General features: G+C 42.2%; 2 protein-coding genes across 2 annotated transcripts in view; one reads left to right on the top strand and one right to left on the bottom strand.

Annotated features, from left to right (window-relative positions):
• Positions 1 to 1,540: 1,540 nt before the first annotated feature.
• LOC307211912 (prolyl-tRNA synthetase associated domain-containing protein 1-like) lies at positions 1,541 to 3,869 on the top strand. Its single transcript, XM_079969070.1, has 2 exons — positions 1,541 to 1,693; positions 3,366 to 3,869. Exons 1-2 carry the CDS (start codon positions 1,595 to 1,597, stop codon positions 3,801 to 3,803), a joined length of 537 nt encoding a protein of 178 aa, XP_079825196.1. The 5' UTR covers positions 1,541 to 1,594; the 3' UTR covers positions 3,804 to 3,869.
• Positions 3,870 to 4,921: 1,052 nt separating this feature from the next.
• The window catches only part of CCDC88A (coiled-coil domain containing 88A), a 79,584-nt gene continuing 70,423 nt past the window's right edge, over positions 4,922 to 14,082 (bottom strand). The window contains exons 32-33 of the mRNA XM_079968380.1: positions 9,953 to 10,054; positions 4,922 to 8,771 (exon numbers count right to left, since the gene is read on the bottom strand). Of these exons, the coding sequence (XP_079824506.1) occupies positions 9,990 to 10,054 (65 nt within the window). The 3' untranslated portion in view covers positions 4,922 to 8,771; positions 9,953 to 9,989. The remainder of the gene's footprint in view (positions 8,772 to 9,952; positions 10,055 to 14,082) is intronic.

Below are 14,082 nucleotides of genomic sequence, written 5' to 3'. Positions count from 1 at the left end.
TGGGAGTGAAGTCAAACCGCTGCCTTAGCAGCACTGAAGTGACCTCCTGGGAGGACAAGCCTGGGCAGTGTCTGTGGAGGTCCAAGATCCCTCTCTTGGCCTCGCTGATGTGGTCCAAAGGAAAGCAGAACAATGCGGTTGGCACCAGCTTGGCTGCAGGAGTTGCTGGAAGCATGCAAGGCACTGTCCAACCGTTTTACGGACTCCACTTGTGTGCAGTTTGCTCCTTAGCCTTTTCTTCTCCAGAATACAGTGGTACCTCGGGTTAAGAACTTAATTCGTTCTAGAGGTCCGTTCTTAACCTGAAATTGTTCTTAACCTGAGGTACCACTTTAGTTAATGGGACCTCCTGCTGCTGCTGTGCTGACGCTTCACGATTTCTGTTCTCATCCTGAAGCAAAGTTCTTAACCCGAGGTGTTATTTCTGGGTTAGCGGAGTCTGTAACCTGAAGCGTCTATAACCTGAAGCATCTGTAACCCAAGGTACCACTGTATATCCTGCAAGACTGCAGAGGTTTAGGACCAGAGTTTTCCTTCTAGATGGGCTACCTTCCCAGGATGAGGAGCCTCATCTGCCCCACATACTATACATAAAGTAACTGCAATCCTATGCACGTTATATATAGGATTGTAGTTACTTTATGTATAGAAGTTGCCTGCTCCTTGGGAGACAGCAGTCACAAAATTAAAAGACGCCTGCTCTTTGGGAGAAAGACGATGACAAACCTAGACAGCATCTTAAAAAGCAGAGACACCACCTTGCCAACAAAGGTCCATATAGTTAAAGCCATGGTTTTTCCAGTAGTGATGTATGGAAGTGAGAGCTGGACCATAAAGAAGGCTGATCGCCAAAGAATTGATGCTTTTGAATTCTGGTGCTGGAGGAGACTCTTGAGAGTCCCATGGACTGCAAAAAGATCAAACCTATCCATTCTGAAGGAAATCAGTCCTGAGTGCTCACCGGAAGGACAGATCCTGAAGCTGAGGCTCCAAGACTTTGGCCACCTCATGAGAAGAGAAGACTCCCTAGAAAAGACCCTGATGTTGGGAAAGATTGAGGACACAAGGAGAAGGGGAGAGATGGTTGGACAGTGTTCTCGAAGCTACCAGCATGAGTTTGACCAAACTGGGGGAGGCAGTGGAAGACAGGAGTGCCTGGCGTGCTCTGGTCCATGGGGTCACGAAGAGTCGGACACGACTAAACAACAACAACTGCAATCCTATGCACGTTACTCAGAGGTCTCAATGAGGATTACTCTCTAGCAATCGGGCTTAAAAGCCTGCAGCCAACGAGTTGCGGATTGCAATTCCACGCACGTTTACCGGAGAGGAAGCGCCCCTGCAATCAGCGGGGATTCACTGCCGAGTGAACGCGAGTTGATGCGGAAATCGAACCGCGCACTTTCACCTGCAAAGCGGATGAAAACGAGCAGCAGAAGTGAAAGCGATCCCTCCTTTCGTTCTGGCTGGCGGAAGACGTTCCCCTCTCCTTGGCCCAAGCGGAAAGGCGGCGCCTCCTCTCCCGCAGCGCCTCGCTCGATCAGCTGACGGCCCCCATCTCCAAAAGGCCCGAAGCGAGGGCGAAGGATCAGCCATGGCCGGGCAGCCGCAAGCGGAGGGGACACTTCGGAAGGCGCTAGAGGATCACCTGCACGGCCTGGGCATCCAAGCGCTGGCCGTGGAGCACCCCGAGGTGAGGGGAGTGCGCGGATCGCGAGCGCACGTGGAGGAGAAAGAGGCAGGGAAGAGGAGTTGCCACGTGGCTGGCTCAGATTAGCCGGCCCCTGGTGCTTATGCGTCCTGGCCAAAGCGGGTGTTTGGAGGAGAGGCGTGGAGAAAATCGGTATAAAGTTTTTCTCCCTGTTTCATAGCGCTAGGACGAGTGGGCACCCAAGGAGCTGAATGTTGGACGATCCAGGGCAGATGAAAGAACAACTTCACGCAACGCATAGTTTTAACTATACAGAACTCACTCCCGCAGGGCCAGCAGGATTCTGGACCGGATGGGTCTTGGCCAGATCCAGTAGGTTATGACTACAGTCTGATGCGGATGCCCTGCTCGGAGCGTTTTTCTTACAATACTCTCCAATATCAAGTTTACAGCTCCAAAGCAATAAAACCAGTGTAGACACATTAGGATAGCAAGTCTTATAATGACAAACAATAAAAGAAACAGCTCTAAGCTCAGAGGGGCTTAATTTCTAATGTGACAGCTGCTATTATTATTATTCCTTTAACAAGAACAAGCTAGGAATTCAGTAGGGTAAAAGTGATTTTGTGTTTCGTTGGCAGGGGAGAAATATTGCAATTAATTATGTTACACTTACTGATGCAATCCTACACATGTTCTACCCCAAAGTAAACTGCACTGAGTTCAATAGGGTTTACTCCCAGGCAAGTGTTTAGTGTTTAATATTAGTTAAGATCGTAATAGCCTGCTGGATCAGGCCTATGGCCTATCTAACCTGGCAGTCCTGTTCTCACTAGGACCAACCAGGTTGAAGACAGGAGTGTGATATTAAGTATTTTACTTATGTGAAAATTGCATTATAACACCTTTGCCATCACACGAGGAAAAACCAGGCAACCCCATAGTCTGAGATACAGAGTTAATAAAACAGGGCGATTTCTGTGCATTATCAAACATGGGTCCAAGAAACGAGGAATCCTACTAGCCACTTGAGAACATTGATCACACTGCAACTACAACGTTAGTTAGAACTAGTTGCAGCTTCTAACATGAAACTGATATAAGGGGAAATTGGGTTGATTGCTCTGGAGCTCTTCACACACACCCTCCCCATCACTCTGATAAACCTGGGTGTGACTAATTGCTGGACAGTGACCCACATGGAACGCATCCTGATATAGTCCCTTCTCCTTGCTGAAAATGACCTCAAGCTCAGGCTCAGAAGGCATATTTCCATATTTAAACTACAGTGGTACCTCAGGTTAAGAACTTAATTTGTTCTGGAGGTCCGTTCTTAACCTGAAACTGTTCTTAACCTGAGGTACCACTTTAGCTAAGGGGGCCTCCCACTGCCGCACGATTTCTGTACTCATCCTGAAGCAAAGTTCTTAACCTGAGGTACTATTTCTGGGTTAGCGGAGTCTGTAACCTGAAGCGTCTGTAACCAGAGGTCAGTCTGTAGTCAGTCTTGTTCCTGTATAGGAAGCCTGTGGAAACATTCCGCTTGGGGGTTCTCCTGTATGCACTATGTTGAAACGAGCAAGATTTTTGCAGTCATTGCATTAGGGTTTTTGCACATGAGTCATTCTGTGAATTGTGGCTTATGTGTAATTTGAAAAACTCGGCCAGTGGATTGTGCAAGGAATAGCCAAACTATTTCAATGATCTCTTTTAGGTGTTCACAGTTGAAGAAATGATGCCTTATGTCCAGCATCTGAAAGGAGCACACAGCAAAAACCTTTTCCTTAAAGATAAGAAGAAAAAAGGGTTTTGGCTGGTGACGGTCCTGAACGACAGGCAAATCAATTTAAATGACTTGGCAAAGAAACTAGGCGTCGGGAGCGGGAATCTTCGTTTTGCTGACGAAGCGGCCATGCTTGAGAAGCTGAAAGTTGGCCAGGGGTGTGCAACGCCCCTAGCTCTTTTCTGTGACCAGGGAGATGTGAAGTTTGTGTTGGATTCTGACTTTCTGGAAGGAGGCCACGACATGTTGTATTTTCACCCAATGACAAATGCAGCAACTATGGGACTACATCCAGATGACTTTCTAAGATTCCTGAAGTCCACAGGACATGAGCCCACAATTGTACATTTTGATGAAAGTGACAAGTAGCTTTACACCACCATTTTATATGTAAAATCATGTCATGAAAATTTAAAGATGCTAGCTATCCGTTAATTTTATTTGTATGGTGTTTTTCAAAATTATAATAGTTTATCTTTAATTAGGAAGTTACTACCGGTTTCATGATGTATTTGATAACGATAATCCACACCACACTTTTAAAGCGCACTTATACAGTCATGGCTATCCCCCCACCAAAGAATATTGTGAACTGTAGTGTACCCCTCTCAAAGCTATAATTGTCAGCACCCTTTGTTGTTGTTGTTTAGTCATTTAGTCGTGTCCGACTCTTCGTGACCCCATGGACCAGAGCACGCCAGGCACTCCTGTCTTCCGCTGCCTCCCGCAGTTTGGTCAAACTCATGCTGGTAGCTTTGAGAACACTGTCCAACCATCTCGTCCTCTGTCGTCCCCTTCTCCTTGTGCCCTCCATTTTTCCCAACATCAGGGTCTTTTCCAGGGAGTCTTCTCTTCTCATGAGGTAGCCAAAGTATTGGAGCCTCAGCTTCAGGATCTGTCCTTCCAGTGAGCACTCAGGGCTGATTTCCTTCAGAATGGATCGGTTTGATCTTCTTGCAGTCCATGGGACTCTCAAGAGTCTCCTCCAGCACCATATTTCAAAAGCATCAATTCTTCGGCGATCAGCCTTCTTTATGGTCCAGCTCTCACTTCAAGCACCCTTAACAAGCCTTAAACACAGATCCCAGGATTCTTGGGAGGCAGAGTTTGGGCAGGTAAGCCATGGCTGTTAAAGTGGTAAAGGAGTGCTTCAAGTTTGTGGTGTGGATGTGACCATTGTTATTTCCAGCCACATCAGTCTCTGTGAGTCGGTGGTAAGGCCACATGTTTGAAATCTAGAATGTCTGATTCAGTACCTAAAATCTCCACCCTTTGTGGCAACCAGTACAATTTACGCAATTCCAAATACAACCACATTTGACTTAATCGTTTGCCGCTCAGGTAGGATGGGTGGTGGCTATAAGCAACAAACATGATTTTATTACCATTTTCCAGATACAGAGTCCTTTAGTTCCAACTCTGTGCTCAGGAAGGACCAAATAAAAGCATCTTTGAAAAAGGCAAATAAAGAGAGAGGGAAAGTTGAGTTATTTGGCTTGGAATTTTAATAACATAATTAAGTCGTGTACAATGGCAAACATTACAAAACTCCTTAATAGGTATAAGAAAGGAAAACTACAGTTTTAAATAACAGCTTCTGTAAAACAGTGTTTAAACAGTTTGTGTCGCACCCAGGTGCTCCCTCCTTTTAAGGCAGTTCCATTCTTAACAATGCTTGAGCTACACACACACACTCACACATACATACACACAACAGTTCACACCATTGCTGGAGCTGCTCAGTCTTTCAGAACACAAAACATTTTAAGAAACAATGCATTCTGGAAAAGGCGATTGTAGCCTTGGCAACTGCAGCAGCAGAGCGGAAATTAAAACATTTCATTGTATTACAACACGTTTCCAGCTTCCACTTTCCAGCTGCTGGATATTGTCTTGTGCAGTGAAAAAGCCCTTGCATTTCGTTTTAAAGGTGCTGGGATTTAAACAGATGGTGAAGTGACACATTAATTTCTGACACTGTCACAGACTTTATAAAGTTTTAAAAAAAGTTAATTATTTTTAGAAACGGGGTAGACGGCAATGAAAATTGAGATTAAGTGGGAGGACCATTTCAATTTTCTTTCCGATTCATAAGTGATGGAATCTAGAGAGATCAGGGAGCCAGGTTATACTCCTCAATGTGCTCTGGGAAGGGAAGCTAAAAATATACAGGGCTTTGGTTCTCCTGCATAAAATCCAGGCACTGTTTTCTGTTAAGCTGTTAGCAGAAAACCATCTGGCTTTATACAAAACAAATTACTAGGCTTGTTGAGAAAGAGCTAGAGAAGCAAAATGATTGCAGCTCGTGAGCCTCTTCCTCTGCAAAATATCAATGAATTAAGTTTTGTTAAGGGAAGATTGTATTTCGGTCTTAAAACTTTGAATTATGCTATTAAAAACAAAAACAACCACCAACAAAACCTTACACATAGTGCTAACTCCAGCCTATTGCCAAAACAGGTAAATCATAAAAGGCATGATCTTGCATTTACTTTGCCTGTGCAAGTGTTGTGAAAATAAAGCAACGCTCTTGCGCAACTCCCTTTGACTTCAAGGGAGGCCTGCATGCACAAGAGAAGTTCCAGGTAGATGAGAGTCAGTCTCTAGCTGATATAATTGCCTGTAGAAAGGTAGAGTGCATGTGAAACAAATCATTAAGCCAAAGCACACAGGAATATGAAACAAGTGCAAAGCTCAAAAAGGTGCAAATCTTAAGAAAATAGGTATGGTCAATCAGCGGGTTGGTAAATGCATGAAAAACATATGATTGTTCCCGAAAGCTTGAGAGTCTATAAACAAAGCAACAGAAGCTTAGGATCAGTTCATAAAAAACAAGCTGATCTACAAAGCTAGCTAATCACCATCTCCATGTACACCCACATTTAGAAACATCAATGTTCCCAGATATTAAAATCATCCTTTTAAAAGATCCCGTATCTTCAGAGGGGAAGAGACTGGTGACACAAGACAGGGTGGCACAACCCGCTACTGAACAAAATTGCTGATGTGTTTTATGTGATTTTCATATGCCTAGTATCCAACCTCTTCTGTTTTCCTCTTCAAGGGAAGTTTACTGTTCACTCATTTAATTTTAATTTTATTTTGACAAAATCATAGTCAAGGATGCATGGTAATATTTGAAAGGCTCAGAAATTACCAATTATGGCCACAATCCTACCATCCCATGCAGAGGGTAGGAAGTACATACAACTTTTAGGCTGAAGAGACTCTCCATACACACTAGCTGTATGCTGCCTGTAATTTATTACTATTTATTACAAGTATTTAAAATATGCATCCCCCTCCAGGGTTGAAAGATGCACAGCCTGAACCAAAATTAAACCGTAAGATTAAAACCGCACAGAACAAAATGAAAAGCCTGGACATCAGATGCCCTGCTTCTTGGTGTGTGTGTGTGTGTGTGTGTGTGTGTGTGTGTGTGTGTGTGTGTTCATCCAGTTACATGCTTATTGTTCAGGAACATGCCTGACACAGCCATGGGGGTGATTCTGAATGTTTGCTGCTTTCAGGACAGGACTGGAATGGTGAACTACTCTGCCTATCTGGCCCCTGCTGTGTTTCATTTGCACCTTGCTGTTTCATTTGCCAGTGGGGGAGACAGAACCTATTCTTACATTACAAATAGCATTAGTAATCATTTGCAAGAAGCCTGATGGCTGTAATAAACGTTTGCAAGGCTGTACAAAATGCTTTCTTTTTAAAAAATGTTTGATATTAACCTAGGGGGCGCTGGTCCCAGCCCAACAGGAGTTTACTAGGTCGTTCTTCACAAACATAGCACCCTCCAGATGTTTTGGATTACAACGCTCCATAGAAACATAGAATTGTAGAGCTGGAAGGGACCACGAGGGTCATCTAGTCCAACGCCCGGCGAAGCAAACTTTTGCCCAACATGGGGCTTGAACCCACAACCCTGAGATGAGGCAAACCCAGCCAGCAGCCATGTTGGCTGGGACTGATAGGAGTTGTAGACCAAAACATCTGGTGGGCCCCAGATTAGCAGGGGCTGGACTTTTAGATATAGTACAACTCCTTGCAAATAGTTTGGCTGAAATAAAAATGAAGCGTGGTGAGGTTTAAGGATGCCCATGTGCATAAATATTAGCAAGGTTGAATGAACCCAATGAGGTTAAATGGTTAAAATGCGATATATTGTCATGGAAATATTAATACATTTAGTGACTCGTAAGAAAATAAACCTTTGAAATTTAATATAAACCAGGATAATTTCATGTACATTTCCCAGGATTAACCAAATCTATTTTCCTGTGCTCTTTGCAAGGGTTTTAAGACAAATGCATACAACAAATATTTTTAAAGTACCAACAGCATTAATAAATCTTAATTCATATACAATTATAAGGAACAAAAAGGTGGAAATATTAGTAAGAGCCTTAATAAAAGGAATGGCTTCAAAATGGTTATCAGAACTTTGTTTACCTTCTCTTCCCCCATAAAGCTTCCTCCTAAACCATAATAAGCTAACAAAATCACAAATTAAAAAACACAAGTAAAAATACAAAATATTTAACTTAAAGACAGTTTTGTTCCAAAATTTGTATTTGTTGAAAACAGAGATTGTTTTATTGGACATAGAAAGTTCCAGGAATATTAATTCCATCGTTTCCCTGCCCCCACCCCACCCCAATTGTATTGTTTTGCAAAATAACTTGTTGCCTTGAAAACTCATGGAACAAAAAAATTCATGTAGAGTGTGGATTAAAGTGTTTCGCTAAGTTTTCAGGTACCTAAACAATTTTTTCTTGCTATTTGCACCAAAATAATCAGCAGTCTCGTTTTACAAAGAGCAACATCATGCAAATTATGCAAACCAATAAAATAAGCTTGAGGGGTTCATTTTTGTACCTGTATTTACAACAAATTCCACAATATACTACAGCCTTCTCCCCCTTCAGATTTACAGAACTAAATATTGCTAATTATTAGCAGAAGCAGTAAGCAGTTGATGACTGGGGTTCATAAAGGAATGAAGAAAAAAAAGCAATTGAGTTCCTGGAGCAATTCTTGAGGCCATACAACCCTTGGTCGTTAGAGAGGTTAAAGCTGTCCTTTATTCAGTAGATCTTAACAGTGCAATGTGCAATAAATTCCTTCTTTAAAAAAATTCAGCAGGAGACACCAGCACAGCTCCTTGATTCAAGGAAAGAAGATGCATATTTCTTGATTGTTCTATTCATGTCGGCCTGTAAAAACTTTCAACTATTTTTAAAAACACAACATGATTCCTATAGCCGGATGCCTTGTTACTTCAGTAATAAAGGCTTCACACTGAGATACTGAAGGACACTTTTCTCTCTGTGTTCAAGTGAAAAGTAGAAAGAGAAGTAAACGTAAGGAAAGCTTAAAAAGATATAGAAGAGATATAAAAAAGTAAAGTGACTACAAGAACTAGGAGGACACAATAGAAATGGTTTAAGCAATGATTAAGAAGAAGGGAGACAGAATGCCAAGAGTAAAATATTATATAATGGCATCTGGGCACCACTGTTGTAACTGCAAGCCTATGCATGATTACCCAGAAACAAGTCCCATTATTTTCAATAGGACTTACTCCCATGTAAATGTGTATAGGATTGCAGCCTTTCAATTTCTGTAGCTATGCTTTTACATGCATACTATACAGGGCTGTGCATATGCTGGAAGTCTCTGTGATTGACAGAGAAGAAAGCACAAGTGGTGCTACTTAGGGTAGAACTCAAGTTTGATAATAATTCATGGTTGCTTTTTAAAGATAGGGTTTCAAGTCCTTAGGACTGCAAAGATATGCTTGAAAACAAGTTTTTCAGGAGCTGGAGGGGTGGGGGCTGAACAGCATTCCCAATGTACACAAAAGGCCATGAATACTTCTGTGCCCTCAACATAACTGAAATAAATCAAGCAAAATAGTAAAAATGACAGTTAAATAAAATAAGAAGCATTGCGCTTAATTTATTTAATTCGCAGAATCCAAACTTAAACTGTTTCTGGGTGTAATTAAAAAAAAAAATCTGTTTCTATAGCGTCTGCATGGCTCTGATCATATATCACATTCTAAAATGGGTATTATTGTAGCCTCAAAATGGATATGCTTGAGAAAATGACCAGTATAAAAATGAGCAGTATAATACAGCTGGCTCTTCAGAGGCAGTTAACATAAAGGTTACACTGGCACAGGATTGCACAGGAGTCCCCAAATGAACAACGCAATGTCATTTTTTGGATAGTGACTTGCTACTATACACTGTGATTTATTATTGGAGACATATATGAGAAAAGCAAGGTGGATTTAGAAGGCTAGACACTCCATGCCTGGGTAGATAAATAAGTGTCACATGCTGGCTTAGCTTGAATACAGTAAGCAAGACAGTGAGCCATTTAATGCAAGCGGTACTGACAACTGTTAATGCAAATTGCGCTTGTTTTCATTTATAAATGTTAGTTTTTTACTCCTCTGTAAATGAAAGCAATCTCATTTACATGTTGGGCAGAAAACTCACCACTTGGCCCACATCTCATGTAGTGGGGGTAATAGAATTAGGAGCTTTGTTGCTCCCTAGACCTGCTTTTTGAATTTCTGTTTTCTGGTTTAGCTTCCACATCTGCAGAAGAAAAGCATTTTGTGTTACTTGTTCAGCAGGGGAGGAAATCACCTGATGTTGCAACATATACTGTTAGGTACTACTGACCAAAAGTTCACAAAAATGGAGAGGAACAAAAAGGGAAGGTAGGAACACAACTGGAGGCTCTACAACTGTATTCTGTCTAATAGACTGCAATAACAAGAACATTTATGGAACTGTGCAGCAAAACATGTGCATTTGATTTATGCATCCTGCCAATAAAGTCTGCAAAGCAGCAAATTATCCTTGCATGCAATAAAATGGAACATGCAAAATCATATTATCTGAAATTAGCTCTTTGCTTAGAAAAGTAAGTCTTCAAGCAAGCCTTTCCTTGCAAGCAAAACAACTGTCCCAATTCACAAAACAATTAATCAAGTGCCTCATGCTTTTCTTGGGATGCTGGACCTGTATTTAATTCTTTTACTTAGGGTCAATTCATGCAAATTTTTTTTAAAAGTGCACAGAAAGACCCGTGTACAGAATCAACTATATAATTCCTTTGTCACTCATTCAATTCCAAACACACCTACTAGGAAGTAAGTCCCATCAAACAAAGTAAAAAGGTAAAGGTACCCCTGCCCGTACGGGCCAGTCTTGACAGACTCTGGGGTTGTGCGCCCATCTCACTTAAGAGGCCAGGGGCCAGCGCTGTCCGGAGACACTTCCGGGTCACGTGGCCAGCGTGACATCGCTGCTCTGGCGAGCCAGAGCCGCACACGGAAACGCCGTTTACCTTCCCGCTGGTAAGCGGTCCCTATTTATCTACTTGCACCCGGAGGTGCTTTCGAACTGCTAGGTTGGCAGGCGCTGGGACCGAGCAGCGGGAGCGCACCCCGCCGCAGGGATTCGAACCGCCGACCTTTCGATCGGCAAGTCCTAGGCGCTGAGGCTTTAACCCACAGCGCCACCTGCGTCCCATCAAACAAAGTAGGTCCACTTATAAAAGGAGAATGATGTCACAGTTAAGTTAGGTGAGAAAGCACAATGCCAGTATCTGCTTCCTGGCCTGCAAGATCAGACTTGACCGTCAGTAACACTATGGACAGAACAGTGTCGTATTGTCTGTGTGGGTTTTGGGACTTAAGACATCAGGTTGTGTTGCCAAAATAGCCTGTCCTCACAATGTTACTCAGAGCTGGGACGAGTGATTTTGACACACCTGCCTGGTGGAGTACTACCAAGGGAACCTTGCCAAGGCAGAGGTTTTGCCCAACACTAAAGGGTTGAGGATGACCTACTGCTACCCCAAAAAATCAGAAAAGTTGCCCTCTGCACTATAAGCATCTGCTTGGAAGCAGTGAAAGCACCCATAGAGGCATATAAACAAAACCACATCAAATGCAAAATTGAAGACAGAAAGAACAGCACTGAAGAAAAGAGCTGAATATAGAATTAAAGAAAAAACAGAAGGCAGGTTTAGTTCATACTTTCCTCAGGGGGGAAAAGCAAAACAAATTCTCAGAGATACCAGTGCTGGAGCAGTCAGGAAGGTACTGAGCGGAAAGGGGCCAAGCCCCTTGAATTCTACACCGTCAGGGCAATGGGCTGGTTTCTGACCAAAACATTTATCGGCTAGCCCTAACTGGTAGTGAATTCACACTTACTGGCACAGACCCTATATGTGGGACTGCACAGAGACCACAAAAGAAGAAGCAAGAAGTTATCAGCCAGAATTTACAGGACATTTTGTCAGTTGTGACAAGATTTTTTAGAAAAGTTTTATATCTGTGAAGGACTTTTTTTTCTGACTTTTCCTCAAACATCACTGAATTCTTCATGTATCACAAATGTAAATAATTAAGACAAAATGGAATTAAATTAGCTTGCATAAAATACTTCAGTTTAAAGGTGTAATTTAGTTATTTGTTCCTCTTATCTTTTTAAGATGGGGACAAAAAAAAAGCAAGTCCTTTGGTCCCTGGAGGTGGCCAGATAGCTGAGAACTACTGTATTTTTCGCTCTATAAGACACACTTTTTCCCTCCTAAAAAGTAAGGGGAAATGTATGTGCATCTTATGGAGCGTATGCAGGCTGCGCAGCTATCGCTGAAACCAGAAGAGCAAGAGGGATGGGTGCGCACCGATCCCTCTTGCTCTCCTGGCTTCAGAGATAGCCCGGCAAAGCCTCCTGAGCGAAGAGGGAGTAGCGCTCCGTCTTCGCTCAAGAGGTTTGCGTTGCTTTCTTGTTTCTTGTTTTCCTCCTTAAAAACTAGGTGCGTCTTATGGTTGGGTGTGTCTTATAGAGCGAAAAACACGTTTAGTGAGTTTTTCCTGAAGCATTCTGATTTTGCTGCTCCTGAGAGTAAAGCAGCAATCTTCAGTCTCCAAATAGGCTGCCAATCAAAATTAGGAAAGGCCTTTTTCATTTTCCCAGAAATTTATTTTTCCTAATGCAATTTTTAAACACCTCACTTATTATAAGAAGAGTTTGGATTTGATATCCCGCCTTTCACTCCCTTTAAGGAGTCTCAAAGCGGCTAACATTCTCCTTTCCCTTCCTCCCCCACAACAAACACTCTGTGAGGTGAGGGGGCTGAGAGACTTCAAAGAAGTGTGACTGGCCCAAGGTCACCCAGCAGCTAATAATTTCAACTTTCCTAAAAAGAAACAGATGCATATTGAGGATCCAAAGAACTATAAAACTAAGTTTTGTGCATGCAAAGGGGCTTCGTGCTTATTTTCATGAACAACGGTCCACCACATCCCATGGCAAATCACTACTGAAGGTGAGGGAACTCTCAGAGATGGATTGTGTGATGTGGCATGGGGGGGTGTTCCTGCTGTTCAAAGAAGAAGAAATTCCAAATAGTTGTGCCCAAGCTTAAAGCATGCTGAAAGTAGCCCATGCTTTTACCTGAAGGACCTGTGGATTCTTATTCACTGAACGATTTTGGAATTTAACCCACAATAACTCTTGGCTTTCAAACAAGCTCATGTTCCATTAGGGTTTATTGCAACTATGAAAATTGGTTTAGATGCACCATGTTCTGGTCACAGGACTCTCAAGTAGTCCAAAATGTATTTAAGCTTGTATTTCTTGAATAGTTAATCAATATAGGAAGCTGTCTTGACCAAAGCCAGTCCAATGATCCATCTAGCTCATTGTTGCCTGTACCGATTAGCAACAGCTCTCCAGGATTTCACATGGGAGTTGTTTCCCACTCTACTTGGAGAGCCCAGAAGCTCCCTGAACCACAGGCTGTACTGCTTGCTATTTTAGAAAATGAAGCATCTTGGGGAAGAGCAAAAAAGAAGGAAAAATAAAATAAAATCAGAGTTCTTTAAACCCAACTTTTAATATGGCATGGAATTCTACTTTCTCAAAGAAGGCTGTCAACCCAAGACCTTGGAAAGCAGCATTTTGGACCATCAAGCCAATTAAAAAAAAACATTTTGTGCATCATTTTCTAATTCACTATCACATCCCTGAACAGAAAATAAGACTACCGTCATACCAGTTTATTTTTTATTTTAATACACTGTAAAAATCCATTAAAAGCTATATAATAAAGATTCAGATAAAGCTCTATCGACGAGACAACACCATGACCATGTAAATACATCAAGCATGGGACGGGAAAAGCACATAAAAGGGAAAGATGAAGAGGGTCAACTTTTCCAACGAAACTACATTTAGTTATGTATCATTAAACAGAAAAGGCCCACTGTTTAGGCTTCCAAACCTTGATGTTTTATCAGCATGAACAGTAGTACACTTTCAGTGTGCAAACTATAGTCACTATTTCGAGAATGGCTCATTTATTAAATAGAATTTGAATACGTCCAAAGTAAAAAGCTAGAGGTGCAGAGGGGCCTCCTGCATTTTTTCACCAGCAAAACAGGGAAAGGACACTGATACAAAAAGGCCCCAATCCAGCTAAAGCTTGTCAAAGCTAAGATGTAATTCCAAACACACCTACTAGGAAGTAAGTCAAAAGTGGAGCTTACTTCCAAGTAAACATGCATGTAACTGATCTGTAAGCCATTAGGCAATGAGACTTGAGT

The sequence above is a fragment of the Podarcis cretensis genome (genome assembly GCF_951804945.1).
Source record: "Podarcis cretensis genome assembly, chromosome: 3".
NCBI classification, from domain to species: Eukaryota; Metazoa; Chordata; class Lepidosauria; order Squamata; family Lacertidae; genus Podarcis; species Podarcis cretensis.
The sequence above is the reverse complement of the archived record's forward strand: the minus strand, read 5'-3'. Positions and strand labels throughout refer to the sequence as shown.

Excerpts from the sequence above, each read along its gene's own strand:
- LOC307211912 (XM_079969070.1), top strand. The coding sequence starts at position 1,595 with ATGGCCGGGCAGCCGCAAGCGGAGGGGACACTTCGGAAGGCGCTAGAG. Across the intron at positions 1,694-3,365 it reads TGGCCGTGGAGCACCCCGAG|GTGTTCACAGTTGAAGAAAT; the intron begins GTGAGGGGAGTG and ends GATCTCTTTTAG.